Below are 11,990 nucleotides of genomic sequence, written 5' to 3'. Positions count from 1 at the left end.
TTCATTCCAGGAGAGAGAGAACAGGCAGACATTTCTCTTTGGGCTACTCTACCACCCTGAGCAAGAAGAGTAAACCACCCCCCAGTCCCTCCCCGGCAACTTCTGTCAGCTTCAGCAAACTTGTTCTCAAAGAAGAAAATGTCTAAAAAACAAAAGAAAAACCCAGGACAAAAGACGTCCTCTTGGAGACACACACCCATAGAAACAGACACTCCCACATGGAGGAACAGCGCTGGCAAGGCTTGCTCACACACGCAGCCACACACGTACAGCCTCTCTCGCGCAGGGAACAGTCGATGCTCCCCCACACAGAGAGGAAGGCACACTCTCCCTCTCTCAGACACACAGGCACGCTCCTCGTCCTCTCATGCAGAGCCTCTCGCAAACTCACACATACACCTTTGAACTCCCCGGCAAACTGGCGGCTGGAGCTGGCATCCTGCATGCCAGGGCCCTGATGTCACAGGCCAGCGAGGGAAGTCTGCAGGAGTTGCCGTAGGGACAGCTGGGTGAGGAGGGCAGCTGCTCTTCGAAGAGGACTATAACTTGCTGCTGCGGTTGCCTTTCTCTGCTCCTCGTTCCCCTCTCTCCACTAGATGCTGTGGCTGCTGCTGCTGTTGCCGCCCATGGAATGGGCCTCTTCGCAGGCGCATCTGCAAGCTGTGGTTGAGGTGAGTCCACATTTCTCTCTCTCTCTCTCTCTCTCTCTCTCTCTCTCTCTTCCAGTGCCTTTCCTTGCTGGCGGTGGAGGCCGGCTCCTCCGAGTTACAGCCAGCCTGCATTTCTCTTCTCCGCTGGGGGATGAGAGCATTCCTGCCTGCTGGCCACACAGCTGCACTGAATTAGCACCATTGCCCATTAGAGAAGCCTGGCTCCCTCCAGGAGCTTCCCCCGGCCTCTCCTCTAAATGAGACCACAGAGCCTTGTGCCAAGGCAGTGCGCATGAACAGGACAGGAGGACACTTAATGTGGTGCATGGGGATTCGCAGCGCTCAGCAACAGGGCATGGGAAGGGGCATGGCCTAGAGGTAGGGCACATGGAGAAGGTCTTGGGTTCAGTCCCCAGCATCTCCAGGTAGGAGATGGACCCCTACCTGAAACCCCAGAGCTGTTTAGACCAAGGGTCTGACTTGGGAGAAGGTGGCTTCCTGTGTGAGGAGGCAAAGTCACACAGTGGGCCTGTAAGTGGGCAAGTGACGAGTGGGAGCTTGTCATGAGTAATTGCCCTGGTGCTCAGTGTGTGTGGCACATTCTGCCGCTGCTCACACCTTCACCTGCCCGACTCAGAAGCACACCAGGTTCCCAGTCTGGATGCTGAGTCTGTTGGAAATGCTGGAATGAGGTGCATTATTATACTTCATACTCTATACTTTTAGTTCTAGTTGGGTGTTTCCTGCCAGCCTCTCTGGACTTATGTATGCTTCCCCCACACCCCGGCTGGGGCACATGAACCCTCATCAGGCGCAGCTCTGTGACCTGTTTCCATTAAGGGCCTAGTTCCTCCTTTCCCCCTCACAATGCATTGATAGTTGTAGAAATTTGCCTTTACGCAAATCTACCGTGCGGCCAGACCTGGAATACTGTGTGCAGTTCTGGTTGCCGCACCTCAAAAAGGATATTGTAGAGCTGAGAAAGGTGCAGAAAGGGGCAAGCAAAATGATCAGAGACCAGTTCAGTTCTCTTTTATATATATATATATATATATATATATATATATATATATATATGTTTTCAACATATCATTTTCAACAATAATTAAACGTACTTTAACATCTTATACTGTACAATTTTTTTACTTCCATCGATCACCTCTGAAAATTTTCCAATCTATTTACTTAATTTACATTTCTTATTTTCACTATTACATTTAAATCTCACAACTAATATCTCTCTTCTTTCTCTTCTTTGCAATATTTCATATATTTCTCCTTACAAAACTTCTTGTAATTTGTTGATTACTAGCGTAATTTGTTGATTACAATTGCTCTTCAATTAGTTCGTATATTTCTTCCAATCTTCTGTAAATCTCTGGTCCCGCAGGTTTCGAATCCTTCCTGTCATTTTATCCAATTCTGCATAGTCCATTAATTTTGTCTGCCGTTCTTCTTTCGTCGGGACCAGATCAGTTCTTGTACAAGGAAAGGTCACAACTCCTAGGGCCTTTTTTGGTTAAGGGAGAAGGGAGCGAACAAGGAGGGATGTAAGAGATGGAAATTATACTTGGTGTGGACACAGAGAGGATTAGCACTCTCTCATAATACCAAAACCCAGGGTTGTCCAGTGAAGCTGAATATTGGGACGTTTAGGACAGGCGAAAGGAAGCACTGCAAGATGTAGTAATGGTCACCAAGTTGGGTGACTTTAAAAGGGGATTCGACAAATTCACAGAGGCTATCAACAGCTGCTAGCCACAATGGCCTTATGTACTACTGCCTGAATCAGAGACAGTATTGCTGTAGTTGTTGGAAGGGGCCATTGAACTCATGTCCTTCCCACAGGCATCTAGAAGGCCACTGTGAGAACAGGATGCTGGACTAGATAGGCTTTTGATCTGATTTGTACATTGCCTCCGTGTGCCGGTTCAGGATTTTGGCCTCCCAAAATTCTCCACTCTATTTGTGTACAGAAAAAACTTGTGTTTCAGAGCATTTCTCCAGAGAGAGGAGATATTATCCTCATTATTATGTCACCATTAAGTGTGTCAGTAGCACAACCTCTGCATCCCCAAGTCCCCACCCCCACTTTGTTGCTAAAGGGCCCTAGCATCATTCGGGATCATGCAGGAGATGGAGGGGAATGATGGCACCACAAAAAAGGTAGATAATATTACAGTGGTACCTCAGGTTACATACGCTTCAGGTTACATACGCTTCAGGTTACAGACCCCACTAACCCAGAAATAGTGCTTCAGGTTAAGAACTTTGCTTCAGGATGAGAACAGAAATCGGGCTCCGGCGGCGCGGTGGCAGCAGGAGGCCCCATTAGCTAAAGTGGTGCTTCAGGTTAAGAACAGTTTCAGGTTAAGTACGGACCTCCGGAACGAATTAAGTACTTAACCTGAGGTATCACTGTAGTAGAAAATTCTGCAAAATGGCTTTCTCTTTTTGGGAGGAGGGGGAAGAATGAGGTAAGAGGAAGAATGAAAAATCACATCTAAGAAATTTCGGCTCTGCTCTAGAGAAGGTTGTTCAGCCAGGCAGGTGATTTCCCTGGTGATTCTGATCACTTTCTTCATGTCATGAGAACCATCCTGGAGGCAGGGTGAGGCTGAGGACAGGGATTGGTGTTGCATTGCCCTGCCACTTGCGAGAATTCCCCAGGTGCATTGCATGAGATGCTATTCCAACCATAAGATTTACATACTTGCAAGCCTTTGAAAATCCTCTTTTTCATTTGGGTAGCTCTCTGGAAGTCCAGAGACGTTGGACTCCCATAATCCTTGACCCTTGTCTATACCAGCTGGTGATAATGGGAGCTGGAGTCCAACCAACGTTTATAGGTTGCCTTGTTGGTAACTCCTGCACTAGATCTTGGTTTTAACCATGATATTCAGCAGCATATTCAGAAGAAACAAAACAGTATGCATCACACAATTCATATGTGGAAATCATTCCGACAAGCTGTTCCGACTAGCATAAATACCTTTAAAACTGAATTTCAAAAGTCAGGATTGTTCAATGACAACAAGTAATCTTGAACAGAACTTCTACATTTCATGAATAGAACTTCACTGTTCAGGATTAATGGATGGGGGGGGGGGGATACAACAGGAGAAAGCTATTCCAGCATGCCTTGCTTGTGAGCAATCCAGGGTCATCCAGCTGGGAGAGTTGCCAACTTCGGCCCTTTCCAATCCCTGTAGCTCTGCCTTTAACAGCAACTTGATGCACAGACATTGGGAGGAATTCAGCTCCACATTGCTACAAACATTCCATCAGAATGCATTTCTGCTTGCCCAATGAAATTATCTCCCCATACATGCTGTTCTGGGGGTACTGCTGACCCACACTTCCACTAATTTGTTGAGTTGGAAGGAAGGCTCATTGTGCTAGTGGAAGTCCTTGTATGGGCTTCTGCTAGCAGGACCAGTTAGTTGAATCTGGCCCCGGATAATGTTTATTTTCATCCTGCAAAAAATAATAATAATTGTACCCACTGATTTCTACACATCAGCCTGTTGTGGAAAGCAGACCTGCTCCTTTCTGCTGGCAACCTTGCTGGTTGCCATTATTGGCGACAGAATGCAGCATAAGGGGAATCTTTGGTCAGACCTTGATAAGCAAATCTTAGGGGTTTTTGTTCTTGTCCACATCTCATTGTAAAATTAGGAGCCAAATTAGGACAGCAGAGCTTAAACTGAACCTGATGTAAAGAGGAGGAACTCCCATGGATCATTTCTTCCTGGCTTTTCCAACTTCACGCTCCTCCAACCTAACTATTGCCATAGGGCTGCAACTAGAGTGGAGGTGAAATCTAGACATTTTATGCAGTTGGGTGTAACTTTCCCAATCATTAAAAATAAAATTAAAAGCCTTAGAAGGCTAAAAATTTAAGTGGAGGGAAAGTGTGGTGTCCGTGTGCTTGACCCCCCCATTTCTTTCATTTATAATCTCATCCCCCCTAACTGTTCTTCCACAGCTATCTTAGTTTTGGTAAAAATGGGAAAAGACATACCACCTTCCTATCACTGTTCCTCTATTCATATTTACATATGCAGACTTATGATGTTGTTTTACACACACACACACACACACACACACACACACAAAACACCTGTGAACAGTGGCATAACGTGGGGGTGCAGGGGGGGCCGGCCGCACCGGGCGCAACATCTGGGGGTTAGGGTTAGGGGGCGCAAATCCACGGGTTAAGGGGCGCAAATTACTTGCCTTGCCCCGGGTGCTGACAATCCACGCTACGCCACTGCCTGTGAGGGAACATTGACTGCATGTAATGCCTAGGTAAAGGTAAAGGGACCCCTGACCATTAGGTCCAGTTGTGACCGACTCTGGGGTTGCGGCACTCATCTCGCTTTATTGGCTGAGGGAGCCAGAGCAGCGCACGGAAACGCCATTTACCTTCCCACCGGAGCAGTACCTATTTAGCTACTTGCACTTTGACGTGCTTTCGAACTGCTAGGTTGGCAGGAGCAGGGACTGAGCAACGGGAGCTCACCCCGTCACAGGGATTCGAACCGCTGACCTTCTGATTGGCAAGTCCTAGGCTCTGTGGTTTAACCCACAGCGCCACCGGCGTCCCATGTAATGCCTAGTTTGGCCCTAATTGTTTACTTCAGGCACCGGCCTTTACTGGCCACATACCAAAATGGGGAGAACCAGGGAGTCCATTACAGCTGCAGCTGTCCCTTGACCCTTGTCCCTTGTCCCTGACCCTTGTTACGAAGGAAGCAACCTGGATCATGCCACAAAGAGAAACAATGCAAGAGGCAGGGCTTGGCTGTACGCAGTCTGGCTTCCAGAGAGACGTACCAAGCTGGGAAGGGAGGCTGGCAGCCAGACCTTACAGTTTCTGTAAGCCAGTCTAGGTAGGATCTGTAGTTGGACAGCACTCGGCAACAGACAAATGAAGGGTCAACACTGAGCCCTTGATTGTGAAAAGAAGATGTAGCATAGCCTTCCACCACTCAGGCATTCCATGCTGTACCCATCCATTTAGATGCAAACTCTCTTCCCCTTTGAGGTTGTGGTAGCAATGTCTAGAGAGGATGCACTTCTGTTTTAAAATAGTTTCATGCACCCATCCCTGACCATTAACTTTTTTGGATGGGGCTGATAGGAGCTGGAGTCCAATACATCTGGAGGGCACCAGGATAGGGATGACTGGACTTAGTGATTCGAATCAGAGAGGTGTCCCCTCCACATACTGCAAGTGTGAGGGACCAGGCATAAAGGTGGGTATCTCAGGGGTGGGGAAACCTGTGGACCTATCATCTGTGACCATTGGCCATGCTCACTGGGGGCGATGGGAGTTGAAGTTCAGCAACATCTTGAGGGTCAGATTCCACACCCCTGGGGTGTCATAACACTAGAGGTGTTGTGTCTCTTTGTTTTTATGGCAAAATAGAGATGCAGTCTTTTTCTGAGCCTTGCTTCTATACAGACACCACTAAGGATTTTATTAATTTCAATCTCATAGGATGACAGATGCAACCAAACAGATTGGCAAAGGAATCCAGGAGTGGAAGGACTGCCTGACGAGAAAGGTGAGTTTTCTGCTCCTCTCCCTGGGAGTTCCCAGACAGGGAAATCTGGAATATCACAGGAATATCCACTGTTATTGGAGCCAGATATATTTCCCTAGAGATCGCTTCAAGGGACAAAGTGAGGGAGTGATGGAGACCTAAGGGAGTGAGAATGTAATGGGAAGGTGTCCCTCAATGTTCTCACCTTCTTTTCCCTGAAGAAGAGGGAGAGATACTTTTCCTCCCCAGTGCACCTCAGCCTTCAACTTCCAACTGGCTTTTATGGAGCCAAGCGTCATGGGAAAGGACACAGCTTGAAAAACTCCCTTTAATCTAAAGAGTCACTGAAAACTATTTGTGGCATTTGTGTGTGTCGGGGTGGTGGTGGCATTCTTACAGTCCACAACTTTTTAAAAGAATTGGCTCATTGTGCATGTTGGGAGACCGCAAACCCTTTATAGGAGGCTGGGACAACACAGTCAGATGGGTGGGGTACTACTACTACTAATATGTGTGTGAGTGTAAGTGTGTTTAATTAAAATAGTAGACAATGAAGGAAGGAGGGTGGAGATTGTGTTGCTAATCTCTAATTTTCCTTCCTTCTTTCCTTCCTTCCTTCTGCGCAATATTCATGATTTCTCCAGTTTTATCCTCACCTAGTGTTATACCTAAGGCTTAAGGGACAGTGACTATGCCAACATCACCTTCTAAGCTTCATGACTGAGTCTAGGTTTCCTCAGTCCTATTCTTACACTTTGTCCACAATACAACACAAGCTCTGTAGCATATGTCCTATAAGTGTTTGTGACATTTGCACTACCACTTTCCATGCAGCAATACACACACCTAGGGAAATATTCTTTTCCTGGCACCATGTTTCTACAGACTGTTCTGGGTAAAAAGAAACCTGGAGCCAGTGCCGAATTGTATTAGGCCTCCCTTATTTGGGCGATTCTCCAAACTATTGTTCACCTTTTCTGTGTATGAATTTCAGTGTGTTTTCAAGTAGCTAGAGATATACAGTAGTAGACAAAAGCTTCTGAACTGCCTTGGCGAAACAAAGAACTGTTAAATGTCAGATCTATTTAGGCAAGCAAGATGCACATTCAAGATCATGAAAAGTGACAGCAGCATTCTACAAGTCTTCTGCCTTAGCATAAAAATAGATGTTGAATTCTGTAAGCTATCTAATACTTGCAGAGATGGAGAATATTGTGAAGGAAAGGCCCAAAATGAATTGGCAAAAGTTATTATTGCTTTCCTCCTGGAAACCAAGTCAAGCCAAATTCTCTTAACTCAGGGACTGCGCATTTCCATCATCATCATCATCATCATCATCATCATCATCATACCTTGCCCATCTGACTGGGTTGCCCCAGCCACTCTGAGCGGCTTCCAAAGTAAATAAAAGCATAATAAAACATTATGCATTAAAAAGCTTCCCTATACAGGGCTGCCTTCAGATGTCTTCTAAAGGTTATATAGTTATATAGTTATAAAACTATATAAAACCTTGAAGTTTTTATCAATATTAATTAACCTGGATACATGTTTGCTCAACCATTAATTGCAGCATGCAGAATTTCCACATAGGTGAGTTCAACACAAGCCACCAAGAATATATTAACAATTACAACATGCAAAAGTAGCACAGGTTGCACACAGACTTTGCCGGCAAGCAGGTAAACAGGGCATTAGACACACTTCTAATACATCAGCAAAGCATTAAATAAGGCCTTTGTCTCCAGAGAGAATTACACTGCAATCCTAGGAACACATTAAGACTTCATTATGTAGATACTTCTCCACAGTGGGTTAGAATTAGAGAGGAACAGGGCAAGGTCTGGCTTAAACTGCTAATTCACCTAATGAAACCACCCAAGGTGTCTGCAGATCTTGCATCCAAAACTCATAATTATCTCCACCGGGGGGAAAAGCATACCAAAGTATTGTGGAACCTGAAAGGCCAACAGATTCATTATGACATAAGCTGTCATCGACTAGAGTTCACATCTTCTGATGCATGAAGAGTTATGCACAGCTAGTGGATATACATGGGCATAGAGAGGAAAGATAGTAAACAATGAAGCCAAATAGCATGAAATGCAGGAGTGGCAGGCTCTGTTTACACATGTGCGTGTGCATACACATTGCAGACACATTGCAGTACTTATATGATTGGATGAAACCCACCACGTCCCACCATTGAACACAAAAACATGCCCCATTGCCTGAACAGGGCTACAGCCTATGGTGATTCTGCTTATATGTCAACAAAATAAACATAGTGGCCAATCACAACAGCAGTGTGCAATAACACAACATTCCTAGCTTCACTATGCTAATTTTTAAATTACCTACCTGCAGTAGGAGAGGAAACTATTATCTATGTTGATGCCATTTCATGCTGGAATGAAGTGCCTTCACGGAAAAATGATGGCTTTTAGGTTAGGAAGAAAGTGTTTTCTAAAGACTGCCAATGATTTCTGAACATTGCCATTTTTGTGTTGCTTTATTCTTTTCTGTAGAGACTGACTTGCTTGTCCTAGGTCAAGCATCCCCAAACTCAGCCTTCCAGCTGTTTTGGGACTACAACTCCCATCATCCCTAGCTAACAGGACCAGTGGTCAGGGATGATGGAAACTGTAGTCCCAAAACAGTTGGAGGGCTGAGTTTGGGGATGCCTGTCCTAGGTAGACACCAGAAGGGCACTGTTGACAGGGCATTACAAAAATTACATGTAATGCATTGGAAGATGATCTGGTGAATGAACACCTGATGATATGGTTGGCTTTATGGATGATGTCTGTAATATTGTTGCTTGTATGAAAAGGGAGGTAGAGTTGGCATCTGGGCTTGTTGCAGAATCTGGTCCTTAGGTTTCTGTCTCCATTTGATGGTTAATTGTTGCTAGTGACTAGCCAGTTTCAATTGAGGGGCTTTCTGCAAGTGTGGACAGGGCTACCACCCAAGGCCTGTGGAATTGTCCAGGATAGGCTGTAGATTATTCATGATGCATTGGGGCACCTTTACCTGGGAGCCATAGGTGACAACAAGTTATTTTCTCTTCTGGATCTGACTCGTAGAAGGATATGCCTGGGAGTCAGACTGGCTTTTTCAGTCTCTTATTTGCATTTCAGGGTGAGGGTGTCATCAGTTTCAGGAATGCCTGATGTAAATATTGAGTTCCTTTCTAAGGAGCTGGAACAAACGTGGTTGGATTGTGGGGCTTGACTACAGACAATGAATCATGTAGTGCTGGGGTTGCCAACACTGCCCCCCCCCACTTTGACCACTTCAAAATTGCTGATGGTCTTAGCAGACCAAATTATGATTTTCCTGTCTGTTGTTTAGCAATTGTAGATGCTAAATAATTAAAACATGACTATTCTAATGCAGTGGATTTGCTTGTCATACTACTGTTGCTTTTTATAAACCAACCACTCCTACTCAGGCTCAGCATGAGAGTGAGGAGGCTTTGCTGATATCTCAAGGGCCTCCGACTTTTTGGCCCAGATCAGGGGTAGCCAATGTGGTGCCTTCCAGTTGCGTTGGACTGCAACTCTCACCAGCCCCAGCCAATGGTCAGGGATGAAGGGAACTCCCCTGAATCTGTGTGGCTCATTTGACATCAACGTGAAACTGAGCCTTTAATGTCACTGGCTCAGTCATGTGGAGTGCTCTTACAATAGAGATTCAACAGGTGTTTGCTGAAAACTTTTATGTGCCGCCACACTTATAGAGTCAACAAAGAAACATAGTTAGCTCGTGATCTGTTTTAAATTCTTATATACTTTTTAGTGTCTCTCTGTGTATTTGTGACAGCTTTGATTATATATTTGTGTGTGTGTGTGTGTGTGATACAATTATTTTTAAAAATAAAAAATAAATAATATGGCGCCCACAACATCTGGATAGCATCACGTTGCCTACTCACCTAAGTGATGAAGGTGTTATTGATCTATGTCAGATAGAGAACAGGCCTTTGGGTTTGGGGGCTGAAGACAGCAGACCCTGAAGGACAATACAGTTTTGAGCACCTTATGGTCTATCTTCCCCAGGACACCTCCTGAATGTGAGCATCAGCAACCAAGGCCGCTATGACTACCTCCTCTTGACCTGGGAAAGGCCCTCTGGAGGTGTCCGGGGCTTTTCACTAGCCCTTTATGACTTCAAGACAGACTCTTTGCTGCAGAATGGATCAGCTGGGATTGATGCCACCAGTTTCGACTTCCAGGGCTTGCTTCCTGGGACACGATACAGCATTGAAGTCACCGTGCTGCTGGTCTGTGCACGAAACTACAGCAGGAGAGTCACCGGGCAGACAGGTAAGTGGGAGACAAATGCATCTACTTTGCCGCGTGAGGCTATTCTGAGCATAGAGTTGGTTTATATTTAGAAACATGGACATCGCCTTTTCTCGCTTTCATTCCCATACTCAAGACTCAGCATGCCACATTGTGTAATGGCGGCCTCCCCTTGACATGCCTGGCTGTGTGCTTTCTTCAAAAGTTGAAAGTGCTCACTTCTATAATAATCATTATAATAATCATAATTTTATTGCTTATACCCCACCTGTCTGGCTGGGTTTCCCCAGTCACTCTGGGCGGCTTCCAGCAAAATATAAAAAATAATAACATTTCAGACATTAAAACCTTTCCTGAATAGAGCTGCCCTCAGATGTTTTCTAGCTTACTGAACAAGTAAAAGAACAACTAAGTGGGTCAGGATGAAGGCAAGAACCACCCTGGATTGTGAGGTGCTATGCCATGGAGGAAAGTCCTGCTCAGCTAGCACTATGCCTTGCACTAGTGCAGATAGTTCATTGAGCCTTGCCCTCAAAAAATCAACCCCCTGCAATGCAGGAACCGCAGCTAAGTATGGCCTTCCAACCTCTGTTTCAAAATCTCCAATGAAGGTAAAACATGCTATATGCATTATTTAGTAAATGAAATTTACTGTTTAAAAAATAATGTATTAGGTGAGATTACTGGTTGTAGTAATGATTTAAATCCTGCAAATATTTAGGGTGTGTACATACTGTGTGATAATGTGCATTCGGAGCTGGATGCAGGAACCTTTTTCGGGTGCCGTACACATGACCTCATCCCCATGTCATCCCTGCCCCCGCACTAATGCTTGATCTGCTGGAGTGCTTATAATCCATTTTGTGCTGAGAATGCACTTCTCAAGTGCACGCTGCCGGCGTGTGTACACAGAGCAGGCTTTCTCAGGTCACCTCCTATTGGGGCAGACCTTCCGGCCTTGCAGGACTGTGCCACTCCCCCTCCCCGTACTTAACTTGTCTATGAATGAAATAGTCAAAACAGGAAGCAATACCATACCTTAGTTGTCTCTGTATAGTGATCAGCACACCAGTATATCAGCACACCAGTTTCCAAAGACTGCAGAAAACAACTTAAAAAATAATAATCTGTGGACACAGTGATTCAGGGGAGTAGATAACACTTGCACACTAATTTTAAAACATGCCCACCTGTGTTTACAGACATCCTGGCTAGCAGCTGCTACTTTAGATTGTGCCATTGCATAAAGGTGTGTACAATGGCAAAGTCCTATGTAAAAAAGCATGCTATGATAAAATGGCAACTGTGCATTTCAGAGGTAAAGTGTGTACACAGCCTTAATCTGAAAGGCAAAGCTTTGAAGCACCAGGCACTGTGAGTTCTCCCAGTTCCAGAGTCATCAGACCTCCTAAAATAATTCATGAATATTCACTAACTCTGTCTATCCAAGTCTTGCTATTTATCGTTTTATTATAACTGGT

At 45.2% G+C, this 11,990-nt stretch overlaps 1 protein-coding gene across 4 annotated transcripts in view; it reads left to right on the top strand.

Annotated features, from left to right (window-relative positions):
• Positions 1-215: 215 nt before the first annotated feature.
• Positions 216-11,990, top strand: part of LOC310848017 (receptor-type tyrosine-protein phosphatase V-like) — a 54,709-nt gene continuing 42,934 nt past the window's right edge. For 3 of the 4 annotated variants that reach the window (XM_083746439.1, XM_083746441.1, XM_083746438.1), the window contains exons 1-3: positions 217-671; positions 6,157-6,223; positions 10,264-10,530. In XM_083746439.1, coding sequence (XP_083602565.1) covers positions 597-671; positions 6,157-6,223; positions 10,264-10,530 — 409 coding nt within the window. In that variant the 5' untranslated portion in view covers positions 217-596. Of the gene's footprint in view, positions 672-6,156; positions 6,224-10,263; positions 10,531-11,990 lie in introns of all 4 variants that reach the window. The other variant, XM_083746440.1, reaches the window with a different exon arrangement.

Source organism: Podarcis gaigeae (genome assembly GCF_964106915.1).
Source record: "Podarcis gaigeae genome assembly, chromosome: 6".
NCBI lineage: Eukaryota > Metazoa > Chordata > Lepidosauria > Squamata > Lacertidae > Podarcis > Podarcis gaigeae.
The sequence above is the reverse complement of the archived record's forward strand: the minus strand, read 5'-3'. Positions and strand labels throughout refer to the sequence as shown.